General features: G+C 41.9%; 1 protein-coding gene across 1 annotated transcript in view; it reads left to right on the top strand.

Annotated features, from left to right (window-relative positions):
* Positions 1–21,239, top strand: part of neo1a (neogenin 1a) — a 145,532-nt gene that overhangs the window by 115,760 nt on the left and 8,533 nt on the right. Inside the window, exons 8-18 of the mRNA XM_070922966.1 lie at positions 1,640–1,874; positions 2,853–3,007; positions 5,098–5,246; positions 6,930–7,068; positions 7,990–8,039; positions 10,684–10,828; positions 13,103–13,213; positions 13,383–13,577; positions 14,622–14,717; positions 18,047–18,279; positions 21,175–21,239. The exon at positions 21,175–21,239 is cut by the window's right edge and continues 74 nt beyond it. Coding sequence (XP_070779067.1) covers positions 1,640–1,874; positions 2,853–3,007; positions 5,098–5,246; positions 6,930–7,068; positions 7,990–8,039; positions 10,684–10,828; positions 13,103–13,213; positions 13,383–13,577; positions 14,622–14,717; positions 18,047–18,279; positions 21,175–21,239 — 1,573 coding nt within the window. The remainder of the gene's footprint in view (positions 1–1,639; positions 1,875–2,852; positions 3,008–5,097; positions 5,247–6,929; positions 7,069–7,989; positions 8,040–10,683; positions 10,829–13,102; positions 13,214–13,382; positions 13,578–14,621; positions 14,718–18,046; positions 18,280–21,174) is intronic.

Genomic DNA, 21,239 nt, shown 5'->3' with positions numbered 1-21,239 from the left:
GGAGTGAAGCATTGGCCCTTTTTAAACATTAGTCCCGCAATTTATTTTTCCCTAAACATACAGACAAGGCAACCAATGAGGTTTTTGGGTTTTTTTTTGGGACTAACCAGTGGAAGGATCTTGACTGGCCACATCAGTCACCTGACCTCAATACATCTGAGCTTGTCTCTCTACTTGCTGAGGGCAGAAACCCCCTGAAAGAAGCAATGTCTTTGAGTTGTAGCTTCCGCATCAGATTTTGTTTTTGTTTTAGGCTTGTGACAAATAATCTGAAATGAAAGAGTATAGTCAACACTTGAACCTCATAGTCATTATTTTATTTAAAATCCAAGGTGCTGAGGTACAGAGACAACACAACAGAGAAGGTGTTTCAGTACTCGGGGTGCACACACACACAGATGTAAACATACAAGCTCCTTCAGAGGTTTGCACAGATGCAGAAAGTCAGTTCTTGATAAACACATTGATCGCTGTGTGTGTGTGTGTGTGTGGACCATGTAATTCTTTGGAAGAAAAAAGCAGCAGATCCTTCGTATCGTTCCAATCACAAAAGTTCAATGAACTCTGGGAATTTAAAATGTAAACAAATATTGAAAGCCAAGTTAGTGGTTAGTCCACATACCATGACAGACAAATATGCCAGCAGCCACTTTGCATTTCAAAACAATTTCTCCAGTAATGATACACCGTTCGCACACTACACTCGCCGTGTTTCTTCTCTGTATTTCAGCTTTGCCCTCCAGTCAGTTTCCCTGACCTGCAAACAAATGGAAATGTCATACAGACTGACATTCTTTCCATATGATTTCGTTTCGCCCACTTGCCAGGCAAATGGAAAGCAGATCTCACTGACCGCAGATTGTTCCTCCAAGAAAAAAAACACCAAATGAAATCACAAACATTTCTGTGGCTAGGCTGTGGAATGAGACGGACAGAAGTGTTTAAAATACAGCATCTGGTTTGTTAGTTGAGAGAATATAGACACTTTAAAATCTACTTTTTGGGGGGATTGGGTTAGTCCTTCAGTTGCTGTACTGTTTCTGAAATAGAGTTTAATACCTGAACACATTTTCTCATGTGCATTTGTGAGGCTAGAAGGTGGCTTTGTTGCTGTCAAAACAAAGTCTACCTGTTTTCCATCGAATGCTGGCCAGTTTTTAGTTCATAAAAATGTCAAACCAATACTGTTTAATGACAAATGATTGGCGCGAAGGCTGTCTATGAAAATGAAATGTATGACGCTATGTTCTGCTCCCACTACCCTTACATTAGAGAGCTGTGTGTAGACCTGCATGTGTAGTCCCCCTTGTATTGTGCTTTTATTTGTCAGCTCTGTGAATGTAGTAGAATTGTTTTATTTCTGTGGTTCCTTGTCACGCCGAAAGTCTTTTTTTTGTTACGTTGTTGTTATTTTGTTTTTCTTCTTTTTTTTGTTTCCTTCCTTTCTTTCGTTTCACTGTCATTTCCATTTCAACTCCTTCCATCTCCTCGACCTGCTCCTTTCGGACCCCTCTGCGTGATATTTCTCTCATCCCCTCCCACGCTGCCACTGTCTCCTGCCCCTCCCCTTGTTCCTACACCCATCCCGCCATCCCTCCCTCCTCCCTCCTCCCTCCTCCCTCCTCCTCCCGACCTGAAGACGTAGCCCTGCCCTCTTCCCTTCCCCCCTCACTGACTCCTAACACTACTGACCATGTAACGCCAGGCTCCGGAGGTGTAGCGAGTGCAGCAGGGCCCACCCCCTCTGCCCCCCGAGACGTCGTGGCTTCGCTGGTTTCCACTCGGTTCATCAAGCTGACCTGGCGCCCGCCTGCCGAACCCAACGGAGACGAGTTAACCTACTCCGTTTTCTACAGCCAGGAGGGCACTAGCAGGTAGTACACACACTAAGCTGTAGTACTGCCAGGAGGGTACTAATACACACATAACTGCTGGAGTCAGCAGTGTGCTAATATACATACATTAATGTGCCAGAGTCTCAGGCCGCTCTAAAACTATCTAATTAAAGCAGTTAAAGCACTTATCATATCAGTAAGTGTTTATTAATTAAAAACAAACTTCCTTCCTCAAAGGATTACCTTTTTAACATTGAAGTATAAACAAAAACATCAGTTCAAACACTGTAATTTCACTTTTTTTAAGTAGCCCTGTGATAAATCGTTCCCTGCTTCCTGTGTACTGTATGTGACTGAGAGGGACATTTAAGAGGCTGAGAGGGTTTTCCACAATTCCTCTTTAGCGTTTTGGCTACTTTCTATGTTTTCCCTGTAAAAAAGCTTTCCTGATACAGAAGTGTTTTACTCTGATCTAAGCTTGAGATGCAAATGCATACAATACTATATAGTATGTGCAAATGCGTACAAATACTATTTACACAAACCAGTGTGGTTGTACACACACTGTCTTTTGTCTGAAACTAACTGTACAGTTTCCACTGTAGACAGATGAGTGCTAATATGCTCATCATTAGCCAATTACTTGATTGGTTGATAGACAGATGATGAGTTATTTATCAAGCAAAATTGGAAAACATTAATGGTTCCAGCTTCACAAATGTGAAGTTTTTGCTGCTTTTCTCAGTTTTATATCATTGTTGATGGGAAATCATTGGGTTTTGGTCTAATGCTTCAACAAATTGAGCAAGATGTCACCCTGAGCTCTGTAAACATCTGACATTTTACAGACTAAATGATGATTAAGATGAATCAATAATGACAATAACCCGTCAAGCATATGGCAGCAAATACGCACACTTATGTCTATTAAGTAATTAAGTATGTATACCTTTCAATAACCTTTCAATTACATTCTCAATTATATTCTGTGTGTGTGTGTGTGTGTGTCCACATCAGGGAGCGAGTAGTGAATACCAGCCGTCCAGGAGAGATGCAGGTCACCATCCAGAACCTCATGCCAGACACCAAATATCGCTTCAGGGTTGTGGCCCACAACAGCAACGGCCAGGGAGAGAGCTCTGCAGCGCTCAAAGTGGCCACCCAGGCTGAAGGTAAAGACACACACACACAAATGTTCATTTATATGTGCTCAGTAAACAGGACACATAAACATAAAGGCGAACTCCAGCCAGTTTGTTGGAAATGTGCTCACACACTGGCACACTAAGGCAAACAGGATGCACTCAAAAGAAGCACACAAATGTGCAAATAAACATTCACACAAACAAATATTCACTCACATGCAGCATACGCTCACTTCAAACAGAGACACCCCCCTTTTCCCTCCACACACACACACACACACACACACACACACAAACATTCATAGAGGAGGCTGTCTGGTGTTGTGCGTTAAGGCAGACCACCCAACAGCAGACCAGAGAAATGCGTCGTTTTCTTCTTATAAGCCACTTCTTGTTTACTCCCCAACATTTACTATAAGCCCTCTGTGCTTCAAACCATGCCTACCTGAATAAGGAATGTCTGAAATTAGTATTCCAGATTTTCCCTCATCCAGTCTGTACAGAGATGCTGTGCAGAAGCTCATTAGGACGTTTCGACTGGAGAAAACATAAGAATTGTTGAAGATAAAGGGTTCTCCTCTCCTTCTTTTGTCTTTGTGTTTGGGTGTGTAAGCCTCCCCGCAGCTGCTGCTCCAAATCACTCAGTTTCACCCATATTTGAAAGTGCTGTGAAAGGGATTTCCCAGCACACTGTCAGGGTGGACGTCCCTCACCTCCAGACTCGGCTACAGCTCAGTCACTGTCACTATGTAGGTCAGCTGCCATGTCTCTACCTGTGTCCTTGGTTGGAGGGCGGACGGATGGACACATACACACTACACCTTAATGCCTACCAGCAGGCGCCCAGCCACCCATGGGGATAACAGTGAGGGCGGGCTGTACCTGTGCAGTCTATCTCTGTCGTGTGTGTGTACTTTTAGTGTAAGAACATACTATGAATTGGAGCTTAAACTGTTGACCTGCGTCTGAGTGCCAGGCATGTGCACACAACGCTGCCCCGTATCACCTGTCCTCAGAGACACCTCTAACATCCGCGCACACTGACAAATGGGAACACCTGCAGCTAAAGCTTACAAGATATATACAGTACGGACATACATCTGTGTCTGACAGCCAGCACTTTAACCTCATTGTCTTTGTTTTATTTTAAATCCAGCGTGATCCAAGAAATGTCACTGTACACATGCTTACTGACAAAGAGCGTTCTGTATACAGCGCGCTCACAAATTGTTAGGGCAGTGATACACGTTTTGTTATGTTAGTCTTCCGGCACACTGGGTATGAAATGAAATATTTACTTAGAGGTTAAAGTGCTGTCAGCTTTAATTTAAGTGTGTTTACTTTTGCATCAGATGAACAGTGTAGAAATAGTAGCTCTGTATATCCATAGTCCCCTATTGTCAGGGGATATAAAGTAATAGGACAAGATCACATAACTTGTATATAAGTTTATGTTTATGTTCTCTTTTTATAAGCTGTCTGATCTTTCTTACACTTTAAAATAATTCATCTTCTCCACTACAAAATGAACTCAATGCCAAGTTTAAAGGCAGACTCCTTTATATTGGTTTATGTGATACATTATACCACATTGCTAAACATTCAAGATGGACATTTCTGCCTTTCTTACTAAAAATAGAGCTGCCTGACAACCACAGTATCAAGCTGATACACAGACACATTGTCATATATCCTGCCCCCTATCTTGACTAACCAGACTCAATAAAATAAACTGTGAATATATGCTGGAGGCAAGTGTTGGTGGAATGCTAGATGCACATTGATGTTTTTGTTGAGGCACACTTTCAGTTTGTTTGTCATGGGAATAACAGGAAAATCAACATGGCTGGCAGCCCAGTCCAGAGGGGACAGATTGGTCTCCACAGAGCTGCAGCAACTGAGCCGTATTGTGGACTGAGCTCTCTCTAACAGAAGGAAATGTGGCTTTGAAGTAGCCAAGAAAGTGTTTTTGGCAGCAGTCACTGGGCTTTGCTAGTTCCTTTCTTCCAGATGTAACAAAATGCGAAAAAAGTGGTGAAGGTTCAAGATGAGAGAACAAACGGTCTGCTTTGATGGTTTTCTTATTTCTGCTCCTCTGCTTCATTTCTTTTCACCAGTCCAAGTGCCGGGTCCTGCTCCTAACCTGCAGGCGGTGTCGAACACGCCGTCCTCTGCCTCTCTGAGCTGGGACAAACCCCTCACTGGCAACGGAGAGATCCTCACCTACAAGTTGTACTACACAGACAAAAGCGTTGGCAACGAAGAGGTAGGATGTAGTGTTCAGTCACTCAGCTGTATTCGTCTGTTCACACCGTTAAAGAGCTCACCAAATGCAGACTTGATGTCACTTTGAATTTACAATAGCACAAAGGTTTCCAGGTATCTAAAGCATAAACAGGTTTTGATGTTGGTTGCTCTAGTTGCTCTCTCTTTTCTAATCTGACCATCATGACCCAGCATAATCATTTTTAAGTAACGTACATTTTTTTAAAAGAAGAGATGATGCTGACTCAGCCATCAAACATGTAATATTTCCTGCATTACCAGTTTCTTTGTGCGTTTTTGCCTTCACTTTATTGAAGACATATTGTTCAATTCACTTGACATAAATGTAAACGTTGGACAGAAACATGCAGCTGATGTCACTATTCACACTTTGCCTTTTAAGAGGAGAAGCACTGTGTGTAGCTGACGCTTGATTTTGCCGGGTTCATTAGATGCAGTAAAAAGAATATGACTGCATAATTTAATGTAAATTGTGATGAGGTACGGAGTTCCTCATCATTCGCCAAAAGACTCTTTGCACGGCTTTTTGGGCGCACTCTTGATTATACATCTCACACAAAAACACATATTGTGCAAAAAGAAAGCAGATATGATTCCCAGTCCTTCTCTGCAGGTCTAACTCTGTCACAAGAGTGGAATGTAGCTGGTTAGATATTGAGTCAGCCCCAGCAGTAACAGTGTGCAAGCCAGTGAGGCATTAAAAAGCCTTTAATATGATAATGGATGAAACGTCAGCCAGCGCACTGAGTAATGATGCCTCAGCTCCCTGGAGAAGAGAGCCAGAGATGAGGTGAAAAAGGCGAGAGATGAAGAGGGGGATGAAAAGAAAGAAAGAAGAGGTGAAGGAAAGGGACAGCGCAGAGATGAAGTTAGAAAGACACAGTGCTGAAAGGACATGAAATATTAAAGGACGGGGGGAAGTCAGGGACAACCTATGATGCATCTTCAAGTGTGATGTGGTCACAGGCGATCATCTGACCCGAGTTCAGAGGCTGCGATTGGACCGCTCTGGAAGCAAGATTAGATTTCCACCAAGTCTCTCCGCTTTTTGCTTAAAATGTCACAAGCAAAGAGCTGAATGCAAATTGGCTTGAAGTAATTGGACATGTGCCAGCGTGCCCAATTTGTAAAGCAAAAAGTTGTAATCACAGAACGCATAATTTGTGTCTCAGTAGACGAGGACATCTTTACACAGAAATGTTAGTGTGATGAAATGATGCAAGCAGGCATCACAGTTTGTAGCTTTGCCATATTTGAAAGATTGCTTGGGTTGTAAATCTATTAAAACTGTCTGAGCCAGTATCAAACTTGAATGCTAAAACAGTAGTATTTCTGCATTCATAATCATGCTGTCAGTACTAAAATACTCAAATGAATGTGTGTTTTGTCTTCTTGTGCTGGTAATCCGTTCAAGAATAAAACATTTTCCTTTTTCATTGAAGTTTTATATCATTTGTCTTTACATATTAAGTTATCAGTGAGCACCTTCACTTATTTTTCACGTCAGATGAAAAGAAAAGAAGATACATTTTGTTATATCTTAACATGTTTCATATATACGTTGAAGACCATATTAGGTATTTGTAATCACACAACTCTGTTTCAGATTTTAAAGAAACTGACGTGCAATTGATGTTTCTCTTCTTCCCTCCCTCTCTTCCAGGACGTTGACATAGACAGTCAGTCCTACACCATGACTGGGCTGAAGAAGAACACAGAGTACAGTTTCCGTGTGGTGGCCAACAACAAGCACGGCCCGGGTGTCTCCACGGAGGACATTGTAGTTCGCACTCTGTCTGACGGTCAGTATGGAAAATAGAGTCGTCCACAGTATGCTGTAAATATACAGTGCTTAACAAATTTATTAGTAATTTATTATACTGTCATAAAAATGAGAAAACACAAATATTTTAGAAATCTGTCAAAAACTTGTTTCAAACTAAAAATTGTATTGTTATTTATTAGGCAAATAACACACTGGAACAACTAAATAGTCCTTATTCACATATATTAACCAAAAATCTGAATATTTTGTATGACCTCCTTTGGCCCTGATGACAGTTTGCATTCTTGCAACCACAAAACAAATTTTCCTGTTCGGGAATGCAAGTAAATAACTGTAATTTGGCATCTCAATCAAAAAATAATAATGTGCTTTACTATTTTTTTCTGCTTTTTTGTAAAACCATTAATTTGAGAATTCATGGATAACAACAATAATTATATTTTAGCATTAAAGATATCATTTTGATTAAAGAGCTTGGCTTGCACATACTGGTGGATTAACCATTACAGAAACATAAAATATTTTGGTAATCAGCAATACTGTTAATTTAGGGCAGCAGTGGCAAACACCTTACACTGGGTGGTGGTCTAATAAATTTGTTAAGCACTGTACATCCGGCAAGACACCGTTTTCATCTTCGCATTAGATTAGAGCTGCGACTAAATTGCAATTAATCAGCCAATTATTTTGTCCTTTAATTCTTTCGTCTATAAAACGTTTTGGGTTAGGGTTTTCTCAGACCAAAACTCCAAAACCTAAAATATTCAGTTTATTATCACATAAGGCAGAGAAAAGCAGCAATACACCGGAACTAGGAATGGCTGGTATTTTTGCTTAATTATATTATAATTATATCTGTTGATCAACTGATCGATGAGTCAGCTAATTGTTTCAGGTGTACAGTACATTAAATTATCTGTTTTCTTTTGTTTCACAGTACCAAGTGCGCCTCCTCAAAACCTCACTCTGGAGGTCCAGAACTCAAAGGTAAGACTTGGTTGCCTTGACTGAACTGGACCTGTAACTGGTCTAGATGTTTCTGTTGTTTGTTGCACACACTTTCTTAGATGCATCATATAAATGACAAATGCACCTAAATTGCCTGAAGCTTGATGGTTTGGTACACAGTGTATGTAGCCGCTTCAACACTCACTGACTTACGCACAGAAGCGGTTGAACAAAAACATAGCCTGCAGACCAGAACATCATTGTTTCTCTGTGTGATTAGCTGCGTCAGAGGCCTGTAGCCCCAGCTGGTTAAGAGGGTGTGTGAACCCTCATCGATCCTCTCATCGGCTGGAGACTCGCCTGTCAGAATGTTTTATCCTCTGGTTCGCTTTCCATCTGTACAGTATCTGGGAAAAGAAGCCTGCGGCTCAAATATAAACGGATACGAAAAAGTAGAAGCTAAGCTCTAAAAATAATATTTAGGGAGTTAAGATATAACGGTCAAAGTATCAGAGGAAGGGGTGATTTGGTGGTTTACAGATCAAAAGAAGTGTTGTTTCAACAGCGTTTAAATTGCCATATTTCAGCATGTAATTAGGTTCTGCCAACACACCGTTCAAATTTTAAAATAAGTTAACTTTTCAACCAAATTAGCCCAGTAAACATAGATGTCTTTTTACCTATACATTGCCATGTCATTTCTTATTGGGATACTATGTGCAAAGCTACCCTGGTAAGAGCCGTTCCACCCTGTTGCTTAGCATGTTTTTTTCGGTGACAGGATGAATGTAATGAATTCACAATAGATTTAAGTGTTTGAAAGTGAGATTTCTTTTATCTTGATTGAATTTCTCTTTGGATCAGAGATAACCGGATCAAATTTCTCACAGCCCAGGCGATGACTCCTGGTGTCTCACACTCTTTTTAAGTCTTAGTGTTAAATCTGATTTATTACGGTTAAACATACTGTAGTTGCTTCGTGACACTCTTGATTAGATAAGGCTGCTGAGGTGGCTTCAGGCTTCACAACAGGCTCCTGATTAAAAAAGGAAACTCGCCCCTCTTTAGCCATTTGATCTTCAAACAGAGAGCTGTAGGCCTGTTTATTGTACGTTTCCGGCCCGAGTGATGGATTAAATTTGATAAGAGATGTTTCTCACCCAACACACGAGATGGGAAGTGCAAACAGAAAGCAGCAAAGAGAAGGAGATACTGAAAAAGAAAAACCTCAGGCTGCGTGCATTGACTACAAAAGCAGCAGCCAGCGCTTTTAGGCCTTTGCTGGTCGATGCAGAGCCTGAGTGAGAGAGAACTGTCAAAGCAAACCAGAAAAAAAAAAATGGTAGACAATCCTATCACACACTCCCAGCTTGAGTGAGAACTGGCCACCCATGCTGAGGGATGCTCTGCTGAGATTTGTGGAGAGAAAACACTGTCATGCTAATGTTAAGAGTAAAATGAAGAGGAGACACCCTGTGGAAAGGACAGAAAATGTAGCAGAATTGTTTTTTGAATGGATAGTGTACATCCAGCTGCCGCCCCCCCAATTAGACCCCGACAAACCAATTTAAAACTGTGACAGAAACATCTGGCATCCTTTTATTCCTAAACATTATTGAAATTAGTGGCCTAATTCTTGTCTTTGTTGTCATTGTGTTGAATTCTGAATGTAAACAGTCATTAAGTCTATAATTCTGGTACAAGTATATAGATACAAAGCATTTATGCAATTAGCTGTTTGATACGCCCAGCCAAATGGAACTGGGGGGAAAAAAAATAATTAACATGCGTTTCATTCAGTCTCCTCTTCGGGCCTTGTCAAGCAGAACCTCACATCTTTTACCTGCAAGGCAACTTGAGAGTCATGTTTGTGGGATCTTATTTTGCACCTTTTTTTTTTCCTTTTGGCATCTGCCATCTCACCTTCCCTTGTGATTTTCCAAAAGTCAATTAAAACAGGTTTTCATGATAAGGGAGAAGAAGGTTGAAAAGCAGCGTGCATAACGAGTCAGGACCGATAGTGTAATAAGAAAAATGGAATAATTGAACACACTTAACACAAATTTAATTTGTGCAATTCCCTCGACTCGGCTGGGGAGGAGCGTGTGTGCCCTCTACATGCATTCAGGCTTTTGTGCATCAGTGTGACAGTGGGGAAGCGTTAATTAACTCTTCTCCCACGCTGGGCTACCCCCCACCTATCTCTTTAAACACACACACAAAAACTCAGATGCGTGAATCCCGCAACCGTGCGGCGTGGGCCCGCCAGCAAAATTCCTGCATTTGTCTTTCTGCCACAGTGTCTTTGCAGGGTTAACCTGATCACACCCCCACGCGTGCACACCACACTCATCAGGACACCTCCTTCTATTATTCATGTGTTTATTTTTTCCTAATGCGTCGATCTGCACTGCGTCACCCCGTGCTCAGAGGGGTGTTTGCTTTTGCTGGGCCCTCCCATTTGCACCACTGTCAGGAGGAGGGGAGGGGCAGGTGAGACTGTGTTTCTGGCGAACAGAACAGTAAACCTGCAGAGTTACGTTAACACAAAACGTCAGTGCCAAGGTGTGTGAGAAGGCTTGATGCTACCTGCTAAACCACAAGGTCACCTTTACAGCTGCAGGCCCAAAAGCAGATGGGTCCCACGTGTGCTTAACGTAGGTTTTTGTTTCTTCCCCCTCAGAGCATCATGCTTCGGTGGCAGCCCCCACCCCTTAACGGCCAGAATGGGGAGATCACCGGCTACAAGATCCGATACCGGAAAGGATCCCGGAGGAGTGAAGCAGCAGAAACCACTGGAGGCACCCAGCTTTACAAGCTCATCGACGGTAACGGGCACTGACTCAGCACAACTCGGCTCAACTATAATAGTAGACATGTTCACTTTCATTCCATGACCATTTAGCTTTCTGGTAGACTTAATTCCCATCTGCCAACTTTGTTTTCTTCCAGTGCAGTTTTTCAGAAAGACTGCCCAATGATCCCCCCCTGCAAGTGGGTGTGAATGTGGTGCATTTAATACAGTATGTGTCGGTGGAGACGAGCTATAGTCCCAGTTCAGACGTAGCAAGTTACGTCCAGTTTGTGTCTAGATCCAGCTGAGATGGACAGCAGTTCACACCCGGCTTTAAAATACATTTTAAATGCATCCCGTGTCAGCACTTCACTTAGCTACTCATACTTGGTTTTATCTGTGGGTAAGCTTTGACTGCCCGTGATGGATTTTGGACCCCACCCAGTATGGGCTGGGGTAGGCTCCAGCCTCCCGCAACCCTGCATCGGATAAACGGGTAAAGATACCGGTCTGAAGGGTGGTGGATGCTAAACCTTGATTTTTCCTAATTAGAGCAGAAAACATTCATAATGTATTCAGCCTATAGCTACAGAAAATTGATATTGTCACTGTTTGCTTGAATGTAAAAAGAGAAATGGGTTGAAAGAGAGGTTGTTAACCAACTCTTTCTCTCCACATTTTCTTTATATAAGCGTTTAAGTTGAACAGGCAGTCCTAGTAGTTGGGGACGTTTTGGCATTTACACTACTCTACAAATATAGACAAATGCATCCCTGACCTCCTCCAAATGAGTCCCGCTGTGTCCTCAATATGTCATGAGGTGTGTTCACTCTCATGTTTAAAGCTGTCTACTTGGATCACCGAGGGTGTGTTTTGATGCTAAGTGCTAACAGGGCCATCAAGATAGTGATAGCACTGTGACTGATTGGTGCCCTTGATTCAAAACACAGCTTGTCTGCTGCAGTGTTATATTTTAGTCTGTAGACAGCCTCCAGCTCTTCTATGAAACATTTCAATACGAGTGTTGAACATAATTTTTTTCCAGAAATAAAACTCTTTTTTTCTTTTTTGTTCTTAGGGACTACCAAATCCTAATGTTCCCTTTTGATGCTTTAGACAGATTACTACATTAAAACTTTTATGCTGTCATCGTTTTTTATCTCTGCTGGATGTATCTCAGATACTGTCGGCTACGTCTGACATGCTGCAATATTTAAAATCTTGATCATGAGACTGGAGACGTTGTTGTTTGGGGTCAGGCTGGCTGTAAGTTTGTTTATTTAGTCAACATCTGAATTTTATCTCAATACTTTGAGATGGAGTTACATGTCTTACTGTATCCTAGCGTTACCCGCTACCACCAAAGTATACACAATATCACCAGAGAGACACAGCAATGGTGATTAATATTAGATGTTGTCTCAGCAACTTTCAAGTCGCCTGGCCTCATGCTGTGTGCTGCATCAAAGAGAATATACACTTAAAAGTAGATTTTTTAGAACATTCTGGGGGGTGAAACAGAGGGGTGTTTGTTGGTTCAAAAGCGTTTAGAAGGAGATGTTGTAGCCTTGGAGGCACGGATAGTTAGGCAGTCTTCAGAAGCTACCCCCAAGGGTGGCCCAGAATAGTGGGTACAGAGAAAAAGACTGCAGGATTAGCATGTAGCGTGCAAATGGGACAATATGACGATGATGAAAATTTTTACAGCAAATTAATACAGCAACACATCATTTGTCAGCAGGCGTTCCCTCTTTTCTGAATACCAAAGCCGGCACCCAGCGGTGAAACGGCTTCTTCTGAAGGAGACATGGCTTTAAAATATGAAGTAATCCAAAAGTTTTTTTTCTACTTTTTTTAGTCCCTTAGTGCTTTACTTTGTGCTTGCTGCTATTACATACGTCTTAACAGCAAATACATTTTTACCCACCAAAACTTACTAATCAGTGGTGAAAAATAAATCTCAACCACTTGATATTGAGTGGAATAGAAATTTAATTGCATCACAAAAACCTTTGCTTGATCCTTCCCTTGGCAGGGTTTTAGATTTTCTCCTTAAATTGTGCAGAGACATATCGGACACAAGTTTTAAGATATTTGTGCTTTCAAAATATTTATTGTGTCTGCAACTCGAAACTCCAATTGACCTGCTAAGCGGAGAGCACCAGTAGATTATAAAATAGCATCAGGTTTTAGAAAAGGAGAGAAGTTTTAATGAAAGATTTTTTATTGCTGCTTGAGATTCAGTTCAGCCACAGCTCAGTCTAAGTACCTGTGCTTTGAATCTGACCTGTTTGTGTTGCCTGTTCAGCTCTGGAGCGTGGGACGGAGTACGCCTTCCGGGTGTCGGCCATGACGGTGAACGGCACGGGACCGGCCACCGAGTGGACCACAGCAGAGACGTTCGAGAGCGACCTGGATGGTAAAAATGTCTCAATTCATACAGACTAAACCAGTACCAGTCGGTTGGTTTTGAGTTGATGCGTCTTTTTACGGCTAAGTGATTCGTCTTTTTCTGCACTGAAATAAACTGATCGTCTCACTGGAATTGAAGAGCTCGGCTAAAGGTTTTCCGTCATTTCTCTCATCAGAATCACGTGTGCCAGACCAGCCCAGCTCTCTCCACGTCCGGCCTCTGGTCAACAGCATCGTCGTGAGCTGGACGCCGCCCGAGAACCAGGACATTGTGGTGCGCGGTTACACCATCGGCTATGGCATCGGCAGTCCCCATGCTCAGACCATCAAAGTGGACTACAAGCAGCGCTACTACACCATCGAGAGCCTTGGTACGAACAAACCACTGTTGTTCATTCTGTATTGGTACATGTTTCATCATTTTGTTTCCTCCTGTTTGCAGTGCTGCTGTTTTTACTGAGATATTGATTTGATCGCTCAGATATTTGTCTCTAATACCACTAGTCAGATCCTGATGAGACCACGAGGACGAATGAGTCTTTGCCCAAAATGTCAGCATGTAAAACATTTCAGTGACTGTCCTACTTAAAGATATGAATGTGGTATATCTGACACTGAAACTATCAGACAGACACAGACACACACACACACACAAACAATAATAAGCAATTCATCTGAACCTCATAGTGAGTATTTAGAGAATTAATGAGATCTTCTCTGCCACACGCCTGAGCTGCTAATTACACAGATTAGCCTAATGGGGACACAATAATTAAAGGTCAAAAATGTTTAAATAAAACAAACTTGTTTTGGTGATTACAATACTTGTTGTCATTAAAGCGAATGAAACATCAACATAAAGTTCTACCTCCCAAGTGCCAGTTTTCTGCACAGGATCAATCCAGCCTTTGAGAAAATGACACAAATCACCGTCAACACTAACTTCATAATTTTCGAGGAGTTAGATGAAACCATTTCTTAATAAAACTCAAGAAAGCTGTTCTGATTTCAGTAATAAGTAGTGATTTAACACACCGTAGCATTACGTAGGTCATACTCTGTTGTTGGTTTTTATTCACAGCATAATTAATCACCATCAATTATACTACAGTAATCAAAGCTTCATTAAAGGATCTAGAAGTGGATTAAGAGTTGAAACACCATCTTTTGAAATGGAGAGATTTTGGGGAGGAGTTGTTGCAAAATATCTATATATGCATAATTGAAGCCTTCATTACAATCACAGTAAGAGGAATGATTGTATTCAAATACTCATTCGGTCTAATATTGCAATTATGAGTCGAGAGTCTCCAGAGTTTTGGCTTGATTAGATGGCTGCATCAATTTATCTCGCTCTTCATGTCTCTCTCACTGCACTCGGTCTTAACCTCTCTCTTTCACTCTCTCTCTCTCAGACCCCAGCTCCCACTATGTGATCACACTGAAGGCCTTCAATAACGTGGGTGAGGGGATTCCAGTGTACGAGAGCGCCATCACCAGACCGCAGTCAGGTACGAGCTACGAAGCAAGAAGCTGCATTCATACTGTTCGTCTGTGGTAGAAACTTAAATCCCTTTAACTTTGTTCCCTTTAGCTCGTACACAACAGACACCACGCACAGTATTACGGGATATACTCGCACTGTGTGGCTGTAGTCAGTCAGCCAAGAAAAAAAGACTTCGACTGACATTTATCTTCACTCTCTCTAACCTGAGATCATTATCAGGCAGAATGTGTCTGGACTCTAAATTAACAAAGAGATAACGGGTCATCGGGGTGTCTCACTGCTCTAATTAACTCTCTTCTTAATGGCCCCCAGTATATTTGCGGTGTCTTTTTAATCAAATGTTCAAAACCATCACATTTTGCCCTTAGATTACCAGTTGTCCTGGTATTAAGATTTCAGGGGATAGTATTTGTGTTAAAAAACAAGTATCGCCTGAAATAAGGTTATATTTTTAATATTAATTGGCCAGTATCAGTCGGACTGCGCTCTGTCGCCTGTGATGCAGTTATCTTTGCGTATCTGCGTTCATTACACTGAAACAACTTTGTTGCATCAGTCACAGAATAATGATAATCCAGTTTGGCTGCCCGCCAGACAATCCATAGTTCTTTAAGCCTCAGATCACGACCCTGTTAACAATTAGAAGTAGAACTTAAGTCTCAACGCAGTGTGCTTGACAAATGATCTTAAAGTGTGAAACACTGCCACTTAGACTGCATGTTAGCTGAGTTCACACAGTTTATGTGACAGTGTCAGAAGACAACCAGCCCATGCTCCCTGGGGTGTCCCAGAATGTGGGCTGCACCCGCCTCCTCTCCGTTCCAGCCTCCCACCTCCCCGCTCAGCCTTGATCACTCCGGTTTGTCTCTGGCGCAGCACTATTGCACCGCCGCGCTCGAGAGGGGTGGGATGCTGGATGACATGAGTCACGTCAACATGCTTCAAGGGGGGGTGGCAGTCTGAGTGTGCGCACACGCCCGCACACTGTCACACTGTACACTCCTCTCTATGAAGCCCTCTCTTCCTCACATCCTCACACACACACACAACGCTGCACACAGGCAGAGACCCCCTGTGGTGGCTTTGGCAACCCTTCGTCAGATCCAAACGTTTCCTCTCAAAGCAGAACCAAAGCCCACCACCATCGTCTGCTGCTGAATCCTCTGGGGCGCGTTCCGTTCCTGCCAGTTTGTTCAAGTCGGGATTAAAAAGACGAGCTGACCTACATAGTACTTTTACTTTTGAAAAAAACTGAGGAAAAACTTCGTGAACTTAGGCTGAGTGTTAGGTTGAATATGTTATAATAATATGACGTCTTAACTGAAAAGGAGGAAATCTGTAAAAAAACAAATGTTACAAGGGCAAGTCGGCCTCTTTCCAGGAGTGTATTCTACTTGTCAAGTCTGGAGACTGTATTCTTCCAAGTTGGGTAAAGAAATGCAGCTTGCATGCCACTCCAAAAACCTCAGTGCCTCTCCAGAACCACATGAATTCTTAGATCTTCATCATGCACACACACTCACACACTCTGACTCAGTCTTGGGAATATAATGAGGGCAGCTCGGCACAAAGAGGTGTCAAATGGAGCGAGGAGGAGAGGACCAACAAGTGGTCGAGGAGGAGTGTCATCGCGGGTGACTGACCAAAGCTTTTTCTTCCATCTCAACTTAACCAAGGACAGAGAAACCAGCGGCCAGAAGGCCATCTTGAAACGTTTATCCTTCAGTCTGCCGGCCAGAGGCGGCTTGTCTGAGCCCCTCTTTCCCTCTCATAGACACACAAATATATACACACTCTCACTGGGCTTTATGGGGTGTAATGGGCAGGCACCTAACACACAAACACACTCAAGTGCTCTTCGTGCAAGCACATATACACACTGCCACAGTTACATAAACAGATAATTAAACAACAGGTTGTTGTTACGCAACACACTGAATACCGTTTATCTTATTCAAGTGCACTTTGGATGTGGCCCTTAAAGGTGAGAACCACTAAATGTCAAAGTTGACGTATTTGCTGAATGGATAGATATAACGATAAATACAGTGAGACGACAGACGGGGAGCTTTCCCTTTACTATCTCTGCTTGTTGTGGCACTGCAGGTAAACGGTCACATCAGTAAGCAGGACGGTATTATTTCCATGTGGTTATTTTATCTATAAACAGTTCCTCAATTAAATTTTCAAAGAAATTACTACATCACAATATACAGTATATTGATAGCACAATACAAAATTACACAAACCAATAAATGTGATCTATATTGACATTTATGAGTGTTTTGATACTAGAATCACGAGAACTGATAATATACTACTAGACTTAATTCTAAAAGAGCAGCCCCTCTTATTTATTTATTTATTCATTGGTTTATTTACTTGCACATTAAGAAACATTGTAGTTGTGCTGGCTTCATCAGATGCTATGTGGTCACCGTAAAAACGAATATAAGAATAACATTTAAAATTCGTATTCTGCACGTCAGTCATTATCCAGTACTGATTCAAGAACAGTGAAAACTGTGGAAAGTGGGAGAGACCGAGCTCTACCTTTCACCACGAGCTTTTCACCGAACGCCATTCAGCAGAAGCAGCACGCGGGCACATACACATCCACCACTTTTCCGTGACCCTCTTTTTCTTCTCTGCCTGCAGACACTGTTACTTAAAGCCTCAATATTCTACAGTTTTCAAGGACATAATGCACCTTGTCAACGCCACTCTTCAAAGAAGAAAATGTTCCCGTGCATTCAGTGTCCTTCTGTTTATCCACTTTGCATTAAAATGTTGTGAAAAGCTCCATGATGTAAACGTTTCTAAACACATTTCAGTGTTGCCTCTTTCTGAAAAGAGTGGGTCAAGACTTTAATGTGCAAGTTTGAAAAGTTGGCTGTAGGATTGTGGGTATGTGCTTGCACTCTAGTTTTCCATTTACTGTAATCTTTTCTTATGAATAGAGTATCTCTCCCTCTCTCTGTAGTGCTACATACTATAATGCTAGAACATCACATACTGTACAGTAGCTTCTATGTAGCAACCAAGTCTGTAGATTTGTCCTGTTGTAGAGGTCAGTGTCTGTTTTTCTAATAGAATCTTCTCTCTCTTTCTCTTCACCCATCCCAATCCCATCCTTGTTGCACTTATCTTTTTCTTCCTCCCTTGTCGTCGTCCTTCGTTTTAACTCATTAATCTTGTTTTCTCCTGTTCATTCCTCCCTGCATCCTGTTTTGACTCCACTGTCTGATCCACCACGCCACGCTTCTCTTTATGTTTTAATTTTGGTCATTTTACTTTGTGTGCATGCATGCGGGTTTACTGCCTGACGTGCAGACCCCATAGACCCCGATGTTGACCTGTACGAACTCTTCCATGCTCCGTACACCCCAGTACCAGACCCCTCTCCCATGATGCCTCCCGTGGGTGTTCAGGCCTCCGTTCTGAGCCACGACACCATCAAGGTGACCTGGGCGGACAACTCGCTGCCCAAGAACCAAAAGATCACAGATAACCGCTTCTACACGGTGCGCTGGAAGACCAACATCCCTGCCAACACTAAAGTGAAGGTAAGAGATTCTTGTCTTCCTGATTATATGTGTGTTCATTCAATTCAGGAAGTAGATTTGCTCTGAAATCCTTACTGTTTAATTGGGGATGATTTCTCCATGAAAAAAAACAAACAGTTTACTTCTTAAACTCGCTCTCCTCTTTCTGGTTTAGCTCAGCAGTTTTAAGCTCGAGTAACTTGTTTACAACTTGGTGTAATTCAGTTAAGTACAACTCAAAGCATTTCAGTGTTATCAAACTTGTGATACGCCTTCATTTTATACATCCCGATTTCTGTGTATTTCAGTGCAGTGGGACTGTGTGCATCCCTTCAGGCCTGCACTAACCAGAGAGATGTATTGATGTGCTGAAAATATAAAGTAATGCCATAAAATAATCTATAATAAAGAATCCCCACAGCAGCTCCAAAGCACAGTGGCAGCAAAATATTTGTAACCGAGCGTTAATCTATTTTCAGCCAACATTCAAAGCACCATAAAGAGAAGTATTCACTCTGCTTTTAACTGAGAAATTCTTCCTCGAAATTTAGAGCATCAGTCTTCCTCTCAACCTTGTTTTTGGTTGAGTAAGAAATGGTTCTCAGGGTCAAGCCAACAGAACTTAACCAAACCAAATACTTTGATCGTCATTCAACAGCTGGATATTTACAAGCCTTGTATTGTAGTTGATCATGAGGATGTAGGTTGAATGAAATTCTCTTTGCTCCGCATTCTCATTAAAGGTTGTCAGACTGCACAGCTCAGTGGCTGGCTCAGCTCCTCGCTATCTGTAGACAAATAGTGGTTTAATTAAACTATAAAGGCCTCACAATGGTGTATTATGTTAAAGCTTCTTTTTAATTACTAAAGTGTGGCTGCTTCACAATAAAAGCCACCCCGTGTTTTGCCAGTTGAACACTAGCAGCAGTAGGAAATGTTGGGTTTTTTATTATCGGTAACTAAACGCAGCTCTGGTACGGCTGTAGGAGAGCAAACAGAAAACGGTAACGCTGGATTACATGCATGCATCGTTTCCTGTGAATCCTTCGCGCATAGGTAAGCAATTTGAATCCTGCAGGGTGAATGGCGGACCCTGACACTAACAATGACAACTGCTATATAGAGAGATAATTGCTGAATGTAAATACATTGAATGGCTGTTAGAGAAAATGCTGACCATAAAAAGAATAATTTCATGAAAACCTTGAGGAACACAACCTGAATATCGCTAATTATTTGAATCGTTTAGTCTATAAAATGTCAGAAACTAGTGAAAAATGCTAATTACAATTTCCCACAGCCCAAAACAGAAATCTTTACATTTGAGAAGTTTTGCTTGATAAATGAAATCATGATCACATCGATTAGTAGTCAATTCATCATCATAGCTTTTTAAATTATAATCCTAAACAAGCTCATATCTGGAGTTCATGGTCAGTGAAATGATCAAGTGCAGCACTCTTTTATTACATAGATTTGCTGGCGTCAGTGTCATGCAGATGCAAAGTGCACACAGAGTGAAGTCATGCGCATGAGTGTAATATATTAAACATATATTAAAATATTTGTAGTGAGCCGAGCGTGAGACAAGGTGTTTAGCTTCTGATTCCTGACCTGCAGCTCAATTATGATGATTCCTTACCTCCGAATACTGGATCATGGTGTGTGTGTGTGTGCGTTCATGGTTGTATGCATCATGTGTGCAAACCTGTGACCGAGTTCAGATAAAGGCCGACGTTTACCGATGAATTATTCAACAAGGACAAGACAAACTGAGAACTAGAAAAAGAGGCTGTAGATCTGACAGTGCATTCTCCATACAGCCAACTCAGAAGACACACACGGAGTCGAGTCTCGCTGCCGCCAGTGGACGCTCAAATTGGTTTGATTCTCACACTGTGACAGTAATTAAAGACTTCCACAGGCTCATTATGTTTCTGTCCCATTAACCAAATTCAATATATTAACAAGTCTATTTAAGAGGTATTTTCTATCAGCGTGGACTCCTCTACATCGTGCACATCCTGTTTACATGCAACTATAGCTGTACTTGAGACCACTGATGGCTTCACCTTAATGCTGCTTGTCTTCATGTCCTCTCTTCTCTTAGAGCGAGTCTAGCCAGACGAGCTTTTACATTATTGAAGAGACGACTGGTCTCAAACTGGCAGCATGTTTCTAAAGGACAGAGTGTTTTCTTTTCCTATCCTCCTGCCCTCTGTTTGACAGCCCTCACCGGAGAGCTGCACTTTTGTCATAGCACGCAACGTTATAGATAGGGCTGTTACAGACCTGGCGAACCTGCCTCGCTGCTGCTGCGACCCCCAGCAACTTAAAGCTGTGCCTTATTTCTCTGCTGCCAGCTCAGGCCAGCAGAGATCAAGATAAATGGTTACATAACAGAATATTTTTAAATTTGCTGACCAATTTAAAGTTTGTAATGTCATAGAAATGTGAAATGTACCCCTGGTGTGTTTGTGTAATCCTGGTTTTACAGCTCATTCATGATGGCTACACTTGTCTGTGGCACTATATTTCACAACAAACATGATTGAGCATTTCAAAATGTAAAAGGTTCTGGTTCCACTCGGTGGTCAGTGTGTGTAATATATCCAGAACGCTGCACAACATTCAGACTAGTGATTGTGTTTAGAGCTGAAACGATTAATTGATTGAGAATTGAGAATTTTCTGCCATTTAATAGACAAAAATATTAGTTAGTGTGTTAAAAATGATCAAATTTGTTTATTCTCATGGCTGACAAAGTACTTCCCTGCAGACTTCATCAGTGTTCAGTGAATATAATCTGCCATCAAACAAACTGAATTCTTGTTTATTGTGTGTGTGTGTGTGTGTGTGTCTCTGTGTGTGTGTGTGTGTGTGTGTGTGTGTGTGTGTGTGTGTCTCTCTCCCCAGATGGCCAACACCACCAGCCTGAACCACATGGTGACGGGTCTGAAGCCCAACACGCTGTACGAGTT

This window comes from Enoplosus armatus, chromosome 1, assembly GCF_043641665.1.
Source record: "Enoplosus armatus isolate fEnoArm2 chromosome 1, fEnoArm2.hap1, whole genome shotgun sequence".
NCBI classification, from domain to species: Eukaryota; Metazoa; Chordata; class Actinopteri; order Centrarchiformes; family Enoplosidae; genus Enoplosus; species Enoplosus armatus.
This window is presented reverse-complemented; position numbering and strand designations above follow the sequence as displayed.